Below are 20,956 nucleotides of genomic sequence, written 5' to 3'. Positions count from 1 at the left end.
AGTACGGACTTTTTCATAGAGAAAATGAGTATTTTTCTATACTGTGACGCATTAAAGAACCACTCCGCCCAACAAAATTTTGATTATTTTAATATATTGCAGTCATCATATTATAGAGAACTGTGTACTTACAATTGCTCATTTTGTCTTTCTACCCAGTAAATTCTCCTCTTTTCCATTATACCATACATTACATGACATCACATGATTAGACACTGACTAGCTTAATCTTTCTAAACTCTATGTAGAAACAGGAGGTGACTTTTCTCTGTATGAGTTATGAGAAACTGCAAAAGTCCCTAACAGGTATGAGGAGGGTGCAGCTGGGTCAGGGGTTGAAGAAGGGAATGATAAATGGTGGGATAACAGACTTCCTGTTTCTAGACAGAGCAGATAAAAGAGAAGCATTATCTGGGTAGAAAGGGAAAATTAGCAATTGTAAGTACACAGTGCTGTATAACATGATGATTGCAATATATTAAGAGAATACAAATTTTTATGGGACAGCATTTTTAAATAATTCTCAGAGGAAACCTGTCAAAATACTTCAAAAAAACTGAGCCAAGATTGGGAAGAAAATTAAAGGTTTGCTTGACAGATCTTTTGCTGTACATAAAATAGGGAAAAACCTGACAATCAAGGCTAACTGCGCTTAGAGAAATTGGCAGGTAGCCATCCCCTTCACTCCTGCCATTGTTCCCATGTTTTCTTTCTCTAAAAGAGTACAGCATTTCTGAGTAAAGGCCCTCAAACACATTAGATTGACATCATCAATAGCTGCCGGTTTCGCCGACAGTCTTACTATGTATGGAGGCCTCGACTCTTCCACGCCAGAAAACAAGGATCTGGCATGGCGAATGTCAGACTGTCAATCCTTTTGTTCTATTTAGATAAGCTTTGACAGGTGGAGATGTCTGCCAGTGGCTCTATCATCATGGAGATAACAGGAGCACTTGGCAGAAGAAGCACTCCGGTGTATGGAGGAGTTGTGAGAGACAGCTGCCGATCGTCCAAACTATCATTCACCTGACAGCTATATGAAGTGTATGGGAGCTTAAAGCATGGCTGTTTGTATTCACCACATATGTGATGATGTGTTTCCATACTGATAAGATGTCATCCGAGTAGGTTGGCTAATCGCTTCATTGATAGTCATGTCATCACGAACAGGAGGAGGCAGGTGACAGCAGATGGAGGAAAGTAAAGAAGGCAAATCCATCTAATGTATGTAATAAAAGATGTCTTTTTTATTTTATTAAAGTTTTGGTAGTTATTTTATTTTTGATCAAGAACCCTTAAAAGAAAAGCTGTTACTATGAGCGACCTTTTACAATCCAGACATCTGTAACATTTGCTAATTATCTTATACTAGAGAACAGATTTACGTCTAACACCCCACCTGGGGAACTGAGAAGGTTTTAGTGGAACCACAAATGATCCATTCCAATCAGTTATCAGATAAAAAAAAATGATGACAATCCAAAACTCAGGAGCAGGGAAGAGCAGCAGGTTTTGTGACTTTTCAGAGCTTCTGACTGGCAGAGAACGATTCAGTGATATGTGCATGAAATGACATTAGAATAGATCTGTCGCACTGATTATACGGAGAAAAGTGATCTGCAGCAGCCTAATGACTTGAGCACCAGGTCATCAGATGTTTTAAGATGACACGTTGCTCAAAATCACTTGACCGCTGCAGCCAATCACAGGGCACAGATTTACTGTACCTGTAATTTACAATGTTACTAGGTGACTGACTGATTTGCCCTGTGTAATATTCTTTTACTTACTCTTCCCATCCGAGGTTTTCCAATCAGAGCTTTGAACTCAGAATCGCTCTGAGTGTAGCAGCGAAGGTGAGCGCTAATATGATCCAACTGCTGCCTCCAAAAGCCTGCAAAGATGCACACGTTATTAAGATACGACTCCTATGTTTCCTATCTAGCTGCATAAGGCTAGGCATATACTGAGTTTTAATGGATGATATAGATGTAACTCGATTATGAGTTTTATCAAGCAAAGGCGATGACTGTAACTGCACAGACTACCTGGCTGCTCCAAAGTTGTTAGGTTACAGATCATGACTAGTCTAACCTACAGATGTTGGCTGCACAGAGAACCGGCATTAATGTATTTTAATCTATAAAATAAAAATTACTCCACTTGTCGGATAGAAGAAAGTCAGCGTCATGCATTTGCGTTCAAACCCTTGAGCCTGTGCTTTGTGGTCAGCTTCTCTATCCGCTGAGCCACAGCAGTTACATCTTTTCTCTGGGTGTTTATTGTCTGTTATCCTTGCTTTAGTTTTTTTAGGTTAACAGGTGTTTTCATTTATTTATTTGTCTGCCCAATCACATTTCAGGTGCGTCTTTATATTCTTTGCTCCTGCTGGTATTTCCTGCTGGTGATATTCTCATTTGGATGTCCAGCCATACTGCCGTTGTTTGTGCCAGTCAGTGAAAGACCAGCTAGGGTTTATCTCTCTGCTGGTTATGCTTTTCACCCTGCACCTATCGTCTGTTTCTTGTTTAGGAAGTAGGTAGCACACTCTCTAGCAGTACGTACCTTATGTTCTCATTTTGTTTTTTGTGGTTTATTTTAACTCACTCTGGGACTCTTTCTATCTCAGCACTCCTTCTCTTCTGTAGGTAATTTACTCTCTGCTCTGCCCTCCGGTTCCTTAGGAGGAACATGAAGCACTCAACGGCCTTTCAGGCAGCATAGATCCAACCTGCCATTGTTTAGTCTGTTGTTAGAGCTATTCCAACCCACATAGAAACCACTAGGGACTATGGGGTCAGAATCTCTAGTCTGTACAGGAGTCGGCTGGGTCAGTTGTAGTATCTAGTGTTTTACCTATTTTTCTCTTGAGTTATTACACAATCATAACAGTCGGTATATGGCCACAGAGACTTTAGATTCATAACAGCTAAAGAACTGAAACAATATAAATGTATGAGATTGCTTTACGGTCCCTAAATATATACATTTTCATTTTTCTCTTGGGCTCATGTGTTCTTTACACTAACACGGCCTCAAAAGAATGGAAATGCTCACCTCGGCCGGGGCTGATTGCTGTGACCAGAGGCTTGCGATCACTCATCTTCTCTTTCTGTTCTTTCTCGGACAATAATTCTAGCTCCTTTTTTTCCATCAGCTTGCTAGATGGGTAAAACAATCCAACTGTTTGGGTCGCTTTGTCCATTACGTCTACAACTAGCCTTGGGTTTGGCAATGAGACTGATAAAGGTTGCCAGGAAGCACGACCATCTAAATCCTAAAATGAATGATAACAATAATCACAAGACTAAAGACTCATGCAGACATCTGTACAAATCGGTCTGCTATTGGGCCGCTAATGCACAGACTGACCGCAGCTCTCCTGACCTGAGCTGGACAGCCTCATAGAAATACATGTTGCGCTTGGGTTGTGAGACCAGAGGTCAATCCGTTCATTAATGGTACGATCTCAGACCCATGTGCGATGTGGATGTCAGCCCTAAGGCTCGTCAAACACATTAGATGGCTGTTGGCCAAACAATGTTTCGGCCAATCGTTTGACCAACGCAATTTTAGACAACACTCCCTTACACAGGAGCGCTCAGCTGTCGGCTTATGAAAGGGAGAACAATGCGATCGGCAGTCCGAAATCGGACATTAGTGAACTACATTTCTCTCTGTTATTCATCCTGTGCCCCCATACACATTAGGCCGTTGGCCGAACCCATCAATTTTGGCGCGTTCAGCGGATATTAGTCTAATGTTTATGGTGGCATTAAGAGTTTGCAAGAAGTCACCTAAAGGCCCACATACATGTCAGAATAAAGTTGGCCAGAGCGATCAATTTCAGTGGGATCGACTGAAAATCTGATGTGTATGGGATCTCTCACTTTTCCCGATAGATTATGTTATGGGGGGGTGAAGGTTTGGACGGTTTGTATTTATGCAGCTGAGCATTTTGCTCTCTAAGGAGATAAGCCGCTGCCAACACATGAACGTTGAGCCAAGCCAAATGGTCGTGTGTGGACAAGTTGGGAGAGAAAGGTGACTAAGAGGTATGGGCATCAAAAGGCTCTGCATTGACGCTACCGTTTATAATGGGCACCAGGATGAGCGACCAGCAGGGCCCAAATGACTACATTCACCTATAATGGGAATCCTACAGCTCTGCAATGATATCTATAATTTTAAGGTAAATTCAGTGATGTTTTTCCGATAAAAAAAAATGACAGAATCTGAGACTGAGTCTCCCAACAACGACTATAAGGCTGATGCTGACATCCTTTAGGTAGGAAAGATAAACATGGGCTCTAGAAGTGACATGGATGGTATAGAGCCCATACACACCTATTGCTGCCGCTCAGCACTTTCACATATTAATGCTAGAGGCCCTAAATATTCCCCAAATGATAAAAACTTCTGCCGACAAGGTTCTAAGCTAGATTCTAAGCTCACACTTCCTAACACGTAATTGTCCTGTGCAAATCTGAGTGAAAGGGAAACTATTAGCGTAGGGTTGGCTTACATGTCTTCAGTAGTTGGGGAAAGTCTCCCAAAATAGGCAGCTGTATACCACAGCGCTGCATACTGTCCGAGTCTCCCCCACCTCCATCACCGTATGACAAGGCTGGAGGAGGGCTGATATGGGGACAACTGCAGTCATAACAGGGACCGTAAGGTACGTTTCTGGGACTACAGTCTGTAAGTACCTTAGATAACAAAAATAATCAATTTTTATTTAATCATTAAAATTCCATTACAAAGGAAATAAAAAAAAAGCAGGGGGGTAGGAAAAAAAGGAACGTGATGATTTTTCTTCTACCTTACTGCTTTTTTTATAATGGAATTTTAATGATTAAAAAAAAATTGGATATTTTACCAGAAGCTGGAACACCCCGTTTGCCACTTGGTATCCACACGTGTATGATCACAACGTGGCCTTTTCTTGCTGGATCCGTTAGAAATAGATGACAACGGATGCTGCAATAACGGATCCGTTTCCCACGGACTCCAATGATAAAAGAAAAACATCTGGTAGAGATCAGTTAGTGAATAACGGACTCCAATTTTTTTTCCTAAAGGATTTCTGCTGGATCCATTCTACAGGATCATTACTGAACATGTGAACAAAGCCTAAAACTGTAGCAAGGGTAATAACGGAACATAAAAGCCAGCTTACACCGGACCACGTTAAGTGGTCTGCAGGTCGCGCCATCCCAATCGAGTGGGTGGAAAGTCTTGATGGGGGCTCCAGGTAAACTCCACATGACGAGCAGAAATGGGCATATGGCTGGTTGTTAGCACTGCACTTGGAGCAGGTCAGGTAACTCACAGAAGGACCCGGCTGCAAAACAGGAGAGGCAACATATGGGTATTACTGAATGGATACAGGCACAATCTTAAAATCCAAGGTGTAAGAGTTCTGTCTGGTAGGCACAGGTTAGCACCAAGGTAAACAATTACCTTTGCCCCACACCAGTCACAGAATCGGGCATCTGCCAGGTTCACACGACCACACTTGGAGCAGCTCTGCATTTTGCCCCGCTGGTTTGGTAATGGTGGTGCAGAATCCCCACTAAATATTGCCTGTGAATACACAGGTAGTAGTCATTACGGGTGAAGGGGCAGACGATAAGTAACAAAACTGGCAAAATGTCTATATTCTATCAATCAATCAATATTCAGTATTCTGTAATGGATGTAAAGGCGAAATGATTGGAGAAGTAGACACTTTTCACATTTTCTTGACCACTTCCCTTCACTTGCCACCTCCATCCTCTGATTCTTGGTGATAACACCTAATAGTCACTAGAGTGTTCAACCTCAGATGGTTTGACGATCGACGCCCTGTCACCCTTATTACTGGCACCTCACTGTTAATTTCTTATATATGAATTATAGGAGCAGGTTGTACCGTTTGCGTTTCTGGCAGCTTCGCCTCGCAGGTCACACAATGCTTTAGATTAATGGGATTTCCGGTTCCGCAGAAACGACAGATTGTTTTATCCTTAAAAAGATTAAATGATTTAAGGTTATCAATATTTATTTGTGAAAATGTAAAAAAGTAGGCAACGAAAGATTTACAATATTGGAAAGCTGACTTGGCCTTCTATTGGCATGAGTGAGACCTGAATTCTCATACTTATTCTACAAGGTCTCAGACTTCACTTAATGGACACAGGTCATAAAGGAGTTGTACTAAGATAGCAACTGTCCACAGAAGTTGCTGATGGCTGGGGGGGTCCCCGCTGCACCTCATGATCGCACGCCATTTGTATGTCTATGGGACTCACAGATAGAAGACCACTGTGTTGACATTTTTAGCAATTCTCACTCTTGTGGATAAGTGACATGCTGCAATCTTGGTACAATCTCTAAAAGAATATAAATAAGCAAAACAAAAGGTCATAGTTCAACGTACCCGAAGATGGATACTAGCCTGAGGCTGCATCTGGGCATACAGTGGTGCCTCACACACAATACAGGAAGGAGTGTTCATAGGGACCATTGACTTACACTCCACACACAGGCCCATCTGGAAGGAAACAGAATGTGAACATAAGGCTGGGTGCCTGAGACTGTACGGCATGAGACCGGACGGCATGAGACCGTATGGAATGAAACCGTATGGCATGAGACTGTATGACATGATTCTATACGGCATGACACCGGATGGCATGAGACCGGACGGCATGAGACCGGACGGCATGAGACTGTATGTCATGAGACCATATGGCAATACAGTCATGGCCAAAAGTTTTGAGAATGACACAAATATTAATTTTTACAAAGTCTACTGCTTCATTTTTTCTAATGGCAATTTGCATATACTCCAGAATGTTATAAAGAGTGATCAGCTTAACAGCAATTACTTGCAAAGTCAATATTTGCCTAGAAAATGAACTTTATCCCCCAAAACACATTTCAACATCATTGCAGCCCTGCCTTAAAAGGACCAGCTAACATCGTTTCAGTGATTGCTCCATTAACACAGGTGTGGGTGTTGATGAGGACAGGGCTGGAGATCAATCTGTCATGATTAAGTAAGAATGACACCACTGGACACTTTAAAAGGAGGCTGGTGCTTGGCATCATTGTTTCTCTTCTGTTAACCATGGTTATCTCTAAAGAAACACGTGCAGTCATCATTGCACTGCACAAAAATGGCCTAACAGGGAAGAGTATCGCAGCTAGAAAGATTGCACCTCAGTCAACAATCTATCGCATCATCAAGAACTTCAAAGAGAGAGGTTCCCTTGTTGCCAAAAAGGCTCCAGGGCGCCCAAGAAAGACCAGCAAGCACCAGGACCGTCTCTTAAAAGTGTTTCAGCTGCGGGATCGGGCTACCAGCAGTGCAGAGCTTGCTCAGGAATGGCAGCAGGCAGGTGTGAGTGCATCTGCACGCACTGTGAGGCGGAGACTCTCGGAGCAAGGCCTGGTCTCAAGGAGTGCAGCAAAGAAGCCACTTCTCTCCAGGAAAAACATCATGGACAGACTGATATTCTGCAAGAGGTACAGGGAGTGGACTGCTGAGGACTGGGGTAAAGTCATTTTCTCTGATGAATCCCCTTTTCGATTGTTTGGGACATCTGGAAAACGGCTTATTCGGAGAAGACCAGGTGAGCGCTACCACCAGTCTTTTCTCATGCCAACTGTCAAGCATCCTGAAACCATTCATGTGTGGGGTTGCTTCTCAGCCAAGGGAATGGGCTCTCTCTCAGTCTTGCCTAAAAACACAGCCATGAATAAAGAATGGTACCAGAATGTCCTCCAAGAGCAACTTCTCCCAACCGTCCAAGAGCAGTTTGGCGATCAACAATGCCTTTTTCAACATGATGGAGCACCTTGCCATAAAGCAAAGGTGATAACTAAATGGCTCAGGGAACAAAACATAGAAATTTTGGGACCATGACCTGGAAACTCCCCAGATCTTAATCCCATTGAGAACTTGTGGTCAATCATCAAGAGACGGGTGGACAAACAAAAACCTTCAAATTCAGACAAAATAAAAGCATTGATTTTGCAAGAATGGACTGCTATCAGTCAGGATTTGATCCAGAAGTTGATTGAGAGCATGCCAGGGAGAATTGCTGAGGTCCTGAAGAAGAAGGGTCAACACTGCAAATATTGACTTGCTGCATTAACTCATTCTAACTGTCAATATAACCTTTTGTTACTCATAATATGATTGCAATTATATTTCTGTATGTGATAAAAACATCTGACAAACACACATAAAAACCAGAGGCCAGCAGATCATGTGAAAATATAATATTTGTGTCATTCTCAAAACTTTTGGCCATGACTGTACACTGTACAGCATGAGACCGTACGGCATGAGACTGTACTGTATGTGACTGTACTGTATGTGACTACGGCATGAGACTGTACTGTATGTGACTGTATGGCATGATTCTTTTCAGCATAAGACTGTACGGCATGAGACCATACGCCATGAGACTGTATGGCATGTGATTGTATGGATGAGATTGTACGGCATGAGACTGTACTGCATGAGACTGTACGGCATGAGACTGTACGGCATGATTCTTTTCAGCATAAGACCGTATGGCATGAGACCGGATGGCATGAGACTGGACGGCATGAGACTGGACAATATGAGACTGTACGGCACGAGACCATATGGCATGAGACTGTATGGCATGTGATTGTATGGATGAGATTGTACGGCATGAGACTGTACTGCATGAGACTGTACTGCATGAGACTGTACTGCATGAGACTGTACGGCATGAGACTGTACGGCATGATTCTTTTCAGCATAAGACCGTATGGCATGAGACCGGATGGCATGAGACCGTATGGCATGAGACTGGACGGCATGAGACTGTACGGTGGCACAAAGGGTTTACTAAAGCCCAGTAGCATGGACCCATCGGGTTTATATGTACAACCGCATGGTGCTCTATCAGGTCCCATATGTCATACCTGGCAGCAATAATTCTACAACAGTCCATTATTCAACATGCATCAGAGCATGCCATGCCATTTTCCCGTCATATGGAGCCATAAAATAACCCGCCCCCTATTTAGTATAGCTATATTTATGAGCTGCCATACATTTATGACACTTTTCGGTATAAAAAATATATGAAACATGTCAGTCAGTGATTGGCCATGCCCCCACTAAACTCTACTCGGTTTTAGAAAAGAGACAAAGCCAATGCAAACTTGAAGACGATCGGCATATTTTGGCACAAATATCGTTTGCGTAAAAATCTGCAACTTCATTATGTCTGAAAACTGGCATGCAGAAGATAAATTCAGCCCCACCTGAGAGTCCTGTTCCAGGCTCCCATCCCCAGAACTGTAGAATCACATTTTCTATTGAGCGGGCAGGTCTCTCCGTCTCCTAACACCTAGTTATAAGAGCTTACAGCATGGACTGTGACCAGTCTGTGCAATTTTTAGAGGCAAAACATTGTAAGGCATGTATTTATGGAAAACAACTATGGTGCACCCACTTGTACAATGCTCATTTTTCTATATCTTGGGGTTACACTTTACAGACTTGTGCACACGGCCGGATGAGTGCTGTCCTTGGTTTTCACAGATACCGCTAGTACCTATGACATTCTATGGGGCCTTACACATGTCTCATTTTTTCCTTGGACCGGGTCATCCATGGAAAAAATCAGAGATATGTCTGATTTTGATTTGGTTGTCGGAAATGTAAATCTATGGGTCCGTGAAAAATATCGGACCGCACTCAGCTGATATCCTGGGTGGTTTGATTTTCACGGACTGACAAAAGGGAGAAGGTGGAGAAACTTTTTTTCTCTCCATGTCTGAGAAAAACTGATGCCACTCAGATCAATCTGTGATCAGAGTCTAATCAGAATAATAGGGCTGTTTATCTCGGATGTGGAGAAAACGGAGGTGTGACCCTACCCTGAGATAAATAATTGCATGGATACCTGTCCTCCTTCAGGAGGTGGCAGACGGCGTCCAGGCACAGGTGGAATTGGAGATCCACATTCTTGGCAGAAACGCGCAAAAGGGTCAGATGGCCGAGGTGCTAAACAGTGAGCACACCTAGAAATGATTAGAAAGAGCAGAAGTCAGTGATTAACACTAACTGGCTTCAAAACAAGAAATAGCATGGGGAAATTTGGGTTTTAAAGATCGATTCATAGAGTAAAAGCTGAACTATATGTGAACATTGCTGAAATTTCTGTTATGGAAATTCTGACCCAACAATCTGAGCATGCTCATTTACAAACCATGAGCAACAGGACTGCAGAATCTTACCGGTAAAATGATGATTCACTTCCATCTAGTGGTCATATTGCAAAACGCAAGTAAGAGCACAGGACTGGATTCAAATGAAAGGAATCCAAAATATACAGTATAAATGAAGGGTTTGTCTGATTCTTTTTTTTTTTTTAAATTAAGGACGAGGTTCTGCTAGAATCTGGCCCAATATATTAATACATTTATATATTTTTCAGACTTACCTCAGGTCTCCGTGGTATCTGGTAAATATGACACACATCAGTGGCAATCTCTGTATGTATTTAAATATTAGCAAATTGTAGCATCTTAAAAGGAATCTGTCAGCATTTCCTGCTTGACTGATGGCCCTTTTGCCTGATGTCACACAACAATCAGCCAAGCAGGAGGAGATTGTGCAAAGTGGGGAATACAGCTGGAGTGACAGAGGCTTCAGATCCAGAAATAAGTCTTCAGCCTCATTTATATATCAATACAAATGCTGATTTCTCAGTAACAGAGGAACGGACCGGCCATGTACAGGTATTGACGGACTTGTCTTTGAAAGAGATGCAAGTACATATAAATAGACTGGGGGTGAAATCATACTGACAGATTCCCTTTAAAACTAACATATTTACACAGAAAATGGGGGTTTCGTTGCTCTACATAAATTTGACGAATTGTAACAACTTGCAGTGTGAGCACTATCAGGATTCCCTTCTATGTCCAGGCCAGGATTCCCTTCTATGTCCAGGTCAGGATTCCCCTCTATGTCCAGGTCAGGATTCCCCTCTATGTCCAGGTCAGGATTCCCCTCTATGTCCAGGTCAGGATTCCCCTCTATGTCCAGGTTAGGATTCCCCTCTATGTCCAGGTCAGGATTCCCCTATGGCAATGAAAAATACAGCCGACAGCACACAGATGCATGGGATGCAGGTTCCAAAGGCCCCGGGGCCTGTCGGGTCCAATAATGTATACAAATAGAAAGAAGTGGAACAGCATCCGTATCCAGGTGAAAAATTCTGTAGTTTTATTCTGCCATCATCAGATACATTTCGACCCCTATGAGGCCTTTATCAAGTACTTGATAAAGGCCTCATAGGGGTCGAAACGTTGTATCTGATGATGGCAGAATAAAACTACAGAATTTTTCACCTGGATACGGATGCTGTTCCACTTCTTTCTATTTGTATAGGATTCTCCTCTGTGTCTAAGTCAGGATTCCCCTCTGTGTCCAAGTCAGGATTCCCCTCTGTGTCTAAGTCAGGATTCTCCTCTATGTCCAGGTCAGGATTCTCCTCTATGTCCAAGTCAGGATTCTCCTCTATGTCCAGGTCAGGATTCCCCTCTATGTCCAGGTCAGGATTTCCCTCTATGTCAAGGTCAGGATTTCCCTCTATATCCAGGTCAGGATTCTCCTCTATGTAAAGGTCAGGATTCTCCTCTATGAAAAATGAGGATGAATGAACTCATGGAGATCAACATCCAACACTGTGGACACACCATCACATGTTTCTCAACGCAGTGATTCTAGAGCAATGCCCCCATCCCTTATGGGAAATATGCAAAAACATGCAAAACACAAGCCGCGGAGACACCATCACATGTTTCTCAACGCAAGCAATGACTAGCCAGGTCTTTCCCCGGGAAGGAACAACCACGGGAAGGGCAGTCTCCAATGAAGGAAACTACCTATGCCAAAACATGGTATCCATCCACAGACAGCTGTTTCAGGGTATTGCCCCTCATCAGTGTGGAGTAGGAAACTGGCTAGTAGGAGCAATGCCTAGTAAAAGACTGTGAAAAATGAGGATGAATGAACTCATGGAGATCAACATCCGACACTGCGGAGACACCATCACATGTTTCTCAACGCAGTGATTCTAGAGCAATGCCCCCATCCCTTATGGGAAATATGCAAAAACATGCAAAACACAAGCCGCGGAGACACGATCACGTTTCTCAACGCAAGCAAAGACTAGCCAGGTCTTTCCCCAGGAAGGAACAACCACGGGAAGAGCAGTCTCCAATGAAGGAAACCACCTATGCCAAAACATGGTATCCATCCACAGACAGCTGTTTTGGGGTATTGCCCCTCATCAGTGTGGAGTAGGAAACTGGCTAGTAGGAGCAATGCCTAGTAAAAGACGTTGAAAAATGAGGATGAATGAACTCATGGAGATCAACATCCAACACTGCGGAGACACCATCACATGTTTCTCAACGCAGTGATTCTAGAGCAATGCCCCCATCCCTTATGGGAAATATGCAAAAACATGCAAAACACAAGCCGCGGAGACACCATCACATGTTTCTCAACGCAAGCAATGACTAGCCAGGTCTTTCCCCGGGAAGGAACAACCACGGGAAGGGCAGTCTCCAATGAAGGAAACTACCTATGCCAAAACATGGTATCCATCCACAGACAGCTGTTTCAGGGCAATACCATGTTTTGGCATAGGTGGTTTCCTTCATTGGAGACTGCCCTTCCCGTGATTGTTCCTTCCTGGGGAAAGACCTGGCTAGTCATTGCTTGCGTTGAGAAACATGTGATGGTGTCTCCGCAGCTTGTGTATTGCAGGATTCTCCTCTATGTCCAGGTCAGGATTCCCCTCTATGTCCAGGTCAGGATTCCCCTCTATGTCCAGGTCAGGATTCTCCTCTATGTCCAGGTCAGGATTCTCCTCTAAGTCCAGGTCATGATTCCCCTCTATGTCCCCTCGGTTATGTGGTGAGAAGCTTCTCAGCCACTTCTCAATGTTCTATGGAGAGAAGCAGATAAGAATCTAGTCATCACATGCCTAACGGCTCGAGCTGGTCTGGTTTTAGTGTTTTGGCTGTAGTGGTGATATCACGTCAATAGCTGACATCACGAGTGTGCACGAGGCTCTGAGCTCAGTGATTAGCTGCAGAGGTGATGTGAGCTTTCGACATAACGTCACCACTGCAGTCAAAATACAGAGACGGGAGCAGTATCGGGAGACCAGCAGGGATAACAGAGTACTATTTCTCTTTAATTTACATTGCTACAATCATTTAGGGTCTATTTTTCTAAAAGTGCAAACCCCTTTAAGCTCAACCAAATATTAATGCCACTCCCTATGTGGCATAATCGGCTCAGGGGAAACAGAGAAGTCCTAGAGCCCCATAGTAAAACTGTAAATAACCCTGCTCCTGACTGAAGGGTTTACCTCATGTATTACTCCTTTGCTAAAAATAAATGTTCACCATTTATTGTCTGGTGCTAATAATAATTACAGGGATTGTCCCACAATGGATATACGGTAGGCGGGTGATAAAGTCTAATTGCTGAGGCACTGCTCTCCGAGCCTCCCGATCCCCTTCACGAGCAGGCAGGGTTTGGAGTGGCAGCCGAGCGTGCACTTTGCGGCTCCATGCAGACTTTTATATCTATTTAAGTGGATCCGAGCAGTGGGGAAACCAGCAATCAGACATCCATCACCTCCTGTGAAAGATCATTAATGTCCAGTGTGTCACAACCCCTTAGTATTTCAGTTACCGATATTCCAGAAATGTTTAATATGTGATAATATTACAAAGTGGACAGAGATCCTATGTGTGGTCACGTGCGGCTGTGATGTACATTTACAATCATTTATCCATATTAAATATGGAAATATTTTTTACCTCACCTCCATGGATCTTAATAGTCCAAACATAAGACTTACTTGAGGAAATCAGTCTCCCGTTGGATTCTCATACTCTGTGTACTTGTCAAACTCTTCCGAACAATAGGTTCTGATATCTCATTAAGCTGAAGAAAAAAATTAAAAGATGAAGTATAAATATCAGTAATATTAGAGCAGAGATGCCTAACCTGTACCGATCATTATGGTTTGGTCCCGATGAAGAGGTTGGAAACCTTGAAATGCGTTGACAAAATAAACCGCATTCATGCTTCACCTTCGTGTGTGATCGAATCTTTGAACCTTGGGCAGCGCGGACTCTGAACCACCATATACCTCATTTATTGTAACCCGTTCCCCTTGCACCAAATGTAATCTCCAGTGCCAGTCTTGTAATTTAAGGACTGCCAAATCTGTGTTTTGCTTCATATCAGTATCATCAATGCTCTGTTAAGGGCACTTTGAAGAGGAATTTTGCATATTTTAATTTCCAGGAGAGCATGCCATGGCCTATAAGTCTCCTCTCCTCATGCTGACTTGGCGCTCTCCACAAGGAGAAACTTAACCACTTAGACCCCCTGTTAGAGACATCTCACCCAGCCAAACCAGTTCTCCTGCTTTGCACTGATGAGGGGCAAATACTTGCAAACATGTGTCTACAAATGCAGTAACTGGTTTGGCTTCTTATCTTGAATCATCTGGCACAGGACTGCCACCAGGAATTTCAGGGCCCATACTGGCAAAATTTTCAGGCCCCCTTGACACTCCATTCAGGCTCCACCCCAGCCTCTGGCCCCACCCCTTGAACCTTCCACAGTCCCACCACCACTCTTGGAAAAAATCCGACCATTGGAAACTGCAATGATAGGAAGAATGAAGAACTTTTATCCCTGACAGGGCACTTTTATCCCCATTTTAAAATACAGCGTCAGGCTGGATGTCTGATCGCAGCTCAATTCATGCCCTTTGTGGCTACCATAATTATCGAAATGCAGCACGTGCAGCCTCTATTGGAAATAAAGAATCTTCCCCTTATTGATATCAGAGAAAACAAGTGACCTCCATACACAACACAATCCATTATACTAAGACCAATAATACCACATACAAGGGAAAAATACCAACACATAATAACCAGACCACAATGACCAACCAAAATACCACATACAAGTGACAAAAACTGCCAATCCATGACCAGACTCCATATTACAACCACACAGTGACCAAATAATACCACATACAAAAAACATATACCACCACATCATGACCAGACCACATAGTGACTGAGTAATACTACATATAAGGGACAAATACCACCACACAATGACCAGTCCACATATTACTACCACATAGTGACTGAATAATACCACATACGTACAAGCAACAAATTCCACCACACTGTGACCAAACCACATATTACCACCATTTAGCGACTGAATAATACCACATACAAGGGACAAATACCGTCACTAGACCACATATTACCACCATATAGCGACTGAATAATACCACAAACAAGGGATAAATACTGCCACACCATCACTAGACCACATAGTGACTGAATAATACCACATACAAGTAACAAATACTTCCACACCATGATCAGACCACATATTACCACCACATAGTGACCGAATAATACCATGTACAAGGGACAAACTGCTGGAGATGGACTGGAGTGGTGGTGATAATACATTAAGATGCCGGAAGGTGAGTATCAGACAGGGACTTGGATTTAAAGCACCACTCCAGCGGTTAAATAAAAAAAACACTGCAGTGGTGCCTTAAGTATTTACTGTGTTTTTTGCAGCAAAATCTCCAGCATGTCAATTCTCTCACTGATTTTCATCCAATCCAATACAATGGGGGAAAGAAAAGCAAGTAAAAAACACAAAAAAATGCAAGTAAAAATTAGATAACACCGTTTGTATTTTATATTGTGTTTTTCTTACAAGACTCATTTTTGGTGTGGATATGTCTGCAGCAAATACATAATGTGTGCACATACCCATACACAGACAATTTCACACACAGAAGTTCAGATATATGCCTTATATATACACACACAAATGTACACATATAGGAATTGCAGTGCACAAACACACATACATAAAGATGACACACACGACACATTTATTAGACATACACAACACAGCAGCTGCAGCAGAGCAGTGAGAGCAGCAGTGTGCTCCTCGTGGCTCTTGTGTAGTTTTTCTTCTGTGTGGAGCTCAGACACGTGCAGTAACGGCCATATCTACAGTCATATGTTAAAGTTTGGGCACCCCTATTAATGTTAACCTTTTTTCTTTATAACAATTTTGGTTTTTGCAGCAGCTATTTCTGTTTCATACATCTAATAACTGATGGATTCAGTTATATTTCTGGATTCAAATGAGGTTTATTGTACTAACAGAAAATGTGCAATCTGCATTTAAACAAAATTTGACCGGTGCAAAAGTATGGGCACCCTTATCATTTTCTTGATTTGAACACTCCTAACTACTTTTTACTGACTTCCTGAAGCACTAAATTGGTTTTGTAACCTCATTGAGCTTTGAACTTCATAGCCAGGTGTATCAAATCATGAGAAAAGATATTTAAGGTGGCCACTTGCAAGTAGTTCTCCTATTTGATTCTCCTATGAAGAGTGGCATCATGGGCTCCTCAAAACAACTCTCAAATGATCTGAAAACAAAGATTATTCAACATAGCTTTTCAGGGGAAGGATACAAAAAGTTGTCTCAGAGATTTAACCTGTCAGTTTCCACTGTGAGGAACATAGTAAGGAAATGGAAGAACACAGGTACAGTTCTTGTTAAGCCCAGAAGTGGCAGGCCGAGAAAAATATCAGAAAGGCAGAGAAGAAGAATGGTGAGAACAGTCAAGGACAATCCACAGACCACCTCCAAAGACCTGCAGCATCATCTTGCTGCAGATGGTGTCACTGTGCATCGGTCAACAATACAGCGCACTTTGCACAAGGAGAAGCTGTATGGGAGAGTGATGCGAAAGAAGCCGTTTCTGCAAGGACGCCACAAACAGAGTCGCCTGAGGTATGCAAAAGCACATTTGGACAAGCCAGTTACATTTTGGAAGAAGGTCCTGTGGACTGATGAAACAAAGATTGAGTTGTTTGGTCATACAAAAAGGCGTTATGCATGGAGGCTAAAAAACACAGCATTCCAAGAAAAACACTTGCTACCCACAGTAAAATTTGGTGGAGGTTACATCATGCTTTGGGGCTGTGTTGCCAATGCCGGCACGGGGAATCTTGTTAAAGTTGAGGGTCGCATGGATTCAACTCAGTATCAGCAGATTCTTGACAATAATATGCAAGAATCAGTGACGAAGTTGAAGTTACGCAGGGGATGGATATTTCAGCAAGACAATGATCCAAAACACCGCTCCAAATCTACTCAGGCATTCATGCAGAGGAACAATTACAATGTTCTGGATTGGCCATCCCAGTCCCCAGACCTGAATATCATTGAACATCTGTGGGATGATTTGAAGCGGGCTGTCCATGCTCGGCGACCATCAAACTTAACTGAACTGGAATTGTTTTGTAAACAGGAATGGTCACAAATACCTTCATCCAGGATCTCATTAATAGCTACAGGAAGCGACTAGAGGCTGTTATTTTTGCAAAAGGAGGATCTACGAAATATTAACGTCACTTTTATGTTGAGGTGCCCATACTTTTGCACCGGTCAAATTTTGTTTAAATGCAGATTGCACATTTTCTGTTAGTACAATAAACCTCATTTGAATCCAGAAATATAACTGAGTCCATCAGTTATTAGATATATGAAACTGAAATAGCTGTTGCAAAAACCAAAATTGTTATATAGAAAAAAGGTTAACATTAATAGGGGTGCCCAAACTTTAACATATGGCTGTATATGTTCTGCACCCAGGTACAGGAGAGGAGTCAGAAAAGGCAGGGCTTGTGTGTCAGGTTGCTCTGGAATAAGGTGACCCGGGAGGTTCAGGGCTTTTAATCCGGGTCTCAGTTCCTGAATATAACTGCCTAGTGACGCTCCTGCCCTGGAGCTCGGTGAGCATAAGCAAAGAGGAGCTGCCCGGCTGGGTGAGACATGCTGCCAGCATATCTCACCCAGTCCGAGCCCCCATCTTTGCTTATGCTCACCGGGCCCAATACACCCGTAAGGGTAGTAACGCCCTGATGCAGGCAGGGTCCTTTACAGGGTAGATATTGGTTTTTAGGATTGCTGCATCCAATAGGTGGCGCAAGAGTTCCTGACCACTTCCTTTATGAAGAGGCTATTTGGTCTGTGAATATCGTGCCCAAACCATTCATAACCTGCACTAGGAATTACATAGTGCATTGGTTTCACTAGGATTGCTCATTTGAAGGGGTGTTTCCATATAGGACATTTATAGGATATTTAAATGATGTAATATAAATGTGGCCAAGCAGTAGAAGCTCTGACTTATTCTTTATGATCTAATAGCCATGCTCTGTACCTGAGATCTCTGGGTCTGAAGTGCAGATGAAGGCTCTTCTCCTAGGCTAAGTTTACCTAGACGAATATTCAAAAATCTCGGACCTGTGAAGGACTTGTTGCTGGGTTTACCGTCTGCTTCATGGTCTGGAAAAAAATGAAGTCCACTATAACACACTAAAATAATGATCGTTTCCGTATGTCAATTTCACAAATAGCTATATACAGTGCCTTGCGAAAGTATTCAGCCCCTGGAAAATTTCAACCTTTTCCCACATATCACACTTCAAACATAAAGATACCAAATGTAAATTTTTGGTGAAAAATCAACAACAAGTGGGACACAATTGTGAAGTTGAATGAAATTTATTGGTTATTTTTAGGCTGTGTGCCCACGTTGCGCTTTTTTAAGCGTTTCCGCAGCGTTTGTGCAGGCTCAGACGCTGCAGAAACGCTTAAAAGAAGCTTCACATTAAATTGCATGCATTTTTGGCTTTTTGCGCCAATGCATGCGTTTTTAAATGCTCAGGAACCGCTTAGCGGCGTTTTTAGCCTTTTCCTATGTTCCCTGAAAACACACGGAAATAAAACGCGCGTTTTCTGGGAAGGGGATCAGCTTCCTGAGCGTTTAAAAACACTAAAGTGAGCACACAGCCAAAATTTTTGTGGAAATACAAAAACTGAAAAGTGGGTCGTGCAATATTATTTGGCCCCTTTACTTTCAGTGCAGCAAACTCACTCCAGAAATTCATTGTGGATCTCTGAATGATCCAATGTTGTCCTAAATGACTAATGATGATAAATATAATCCACCTGTGTGTAATCAAGTCTCCGTATAAATACACCTGCTCTGTGATAGTCTCAGGGTTCTGTTTGAAGCACAGAGAGCATCATGAAGACCAAGGAACACAACAGGCAGGTCCGCGATACTGTTGTGGAGAAGTTTAAAGCCGGATTTGGATACAAAATGATTTCCAAAACTTTAAACATCCCAAGGAGCACTGTGCAAGCGATCATATAGAAATGGAAGGAGTATCATACCACTGCAAATCTACCAAGACCTGGCCGTCCCTCTAAATTTTCATCTCAAACAAGGAGAAGACTGATCAGAGACGCAGCCAAGAGGCCCATGATCACTCTGGATGAACTGCAGAGATCTACAGCTGAGGTGGGACAGTCTGTCCATAGGACAACAATCAGTCATAAACTGCACAAATCTGGCCTTTATGGAAGAGTGGCAAGAAGAAATCCATTTCTCAAAGATATCCATAAAAAGTGTTGTTTAAAGTTTGCAACAAGCCACCTGGGAGACACACCAAACATGTGGAAGAAGGTGCTCTGGTCAGATGACATCAAAATCGAACTTTTGGGCAACAATACCAAAGGATATGTTTGGCGTAAAGGCAACACAGCTCATCACCCTGAATACAGTCCCCACTGTCAAACATGGTGGTGGCAGCATCATGGTTTGGGCCTGCGTTTCTTCAGCAGGGACAGGGAAGATGGTTAAAATTGATAGGAAGATGGATGGAGCCCAATACAGGACCATTCTTAAAGAAAACCTGTTGGAGTCTGCAAAAGACCTGAGACTGGGAGGGAGATTTGTCTTCCAACAAGACAATAATCCCAAACATAAAGCAAAATCTACAATGGAATGGTTCACAAATAAACGTATCCAGGTGTTAGAATGGCCAAGTCAAAGTCCAGACCTGAATCCAATCGAGAATCTGTGGAAAGAGCTGAAAACTGCTGTTCACAAACGATCTCCATCAAACCTCACTGAGCTCGAGCTGTTTGCCAAGGAAGAATGGGCAAGAATTTCAGTCTCTCGATGTACAAAACTGATAGAGACATATCCCAAGCCACTTGCAGCTGTAATCGCAGCAAAAGGTGGCGCAACAATGTATTAAGTTAAAGGGGCTGAATAATATTGCACGCCCCACTTTTCAGTTTTTGTATTTCCACAAAAATTTAAAATAACCAATAAATTTCGTTCAACTTCGCAATTGTGTTCCACTTGTTGTTGATTCTGCACCAAAAATTTACATTAGGTATCTTTATGTTTGAAGCATGATATGTGGGAAAAGGTTGAAAAGTTCCAGGGGGCTGAATACCTTCGCAAGGCACTGTACATATAACATAGCTACAGCCATATGTTAACGTTTGGGCACCCCTATTAATGTTAACCTTTTTTCTATATAACAATTTTGGTTTTTGCAACAGCTATTTCAGTTTCATATATCTAATAACTGATGGACTCAGTTATATTTCTGGATTCAAATGAGGTTTATTGTACTAACAGAAAATGTGCAATCTGCATTTAAACAAAATTTGACCGGTGCAAAAGTATGGGCACCTCAACATAAAAGTAACGTTAATATTTCGTAGATCCTCCTTTTGCAAAAATAACAGCCTCTAGTCGCTTCCTGTAGCTATTAATGAGATCCTGGATGAAGGTATTTGTGACCATTCCTGTTTACAAAACAATTCCAGTTCAGTTAAGTTTGATGGTCGCCGAGCATGGACAGCCCGCTTCAAATCATCCCACAGATGTTCAATGATATTCAGGTCTGGGGACTGGGATGGCCAATCCAGAACATTGTAATT

General features: G+C 42.6%; 1 protein-coding gene across 5 annotated transcripts in view; it reads right to left on the bottom strand.

Annotated features, from left to right (window-relative positions):
* The window catches only part of DZANK1 (double zinc ribbon and ankyrin repeat domains 1), a 114,345-nt gene that overhangs the window by 29,490 nt on the left and 63,899 nt on the right, over nucleotides 1-20,956 (bottom strand). For all 5 annotated transcript variants that reach the window (XM_073557440.1, XM_073557439.1, XM_073557438.1 and 2 more), the window contains exons 6-14: nucleotides 18,372-18,496; nucleotides 13,926-14,011; nucleotides 9,939-10,056; nucleotides 6,422-6,535; nucleotides 5,915-6,007; nucleotides 5,464-5,586; nucleotides 5,180-5,344; nucleotides 3,058-3,277; nucleotides 1,791-1,894 (exon numbers count right to left, since the gene is read on the bottom strand). In XM_073557440.1, the coding sequence (XP_073413541.1) occupies nucleotides 1,791-1,894; nucleotides 3,058-3,277; nucleotides 5,180-5,344; nucleotides 5,464-5,586; nucleotides 5,915-6,007; nucleotides 6,422-6,535; nucleotides 9,939-10,056; nucleotides 13,926-14,011; nucleotides 18,372-18,496 (1,148 nt within the window). The remainder of the gene's footprint in view (nucleotides 1-1,790; nucleotides 1,895-3,057; nucleotides 3,278-5,179; nucleotides 5,345-5,463; nucleotides 5,587-5,914; nucleotides 6,008-6,421; nucleotides 6,536-9,938; nucleotides 10,057-13,925; nucleotides 14,012-18,371; nucleotides 18,497-20,956) is intronic.

Source organism: Dendrobates tinctorius, unplaced genomic scaffold (assembly GCF_039654945.1).
Source record: "Dendrobates tinctorius isolate UK_male_01 unplaced genomic scaffold, ASM3965494v1 ptg000250l, whole genome shotgun sequence".
Classification (NCBI taxonomy): Eukaryota; Metazoa; Chordata; class Amphibia; order Anura; family Dendrobatidae; genus Dendrobates; species Dendrobates tinctorius.
Note: the sequence above shows the minus strand (reverse complement) of the source record. Positions and strands in the feature narration are given on the sequence as shown.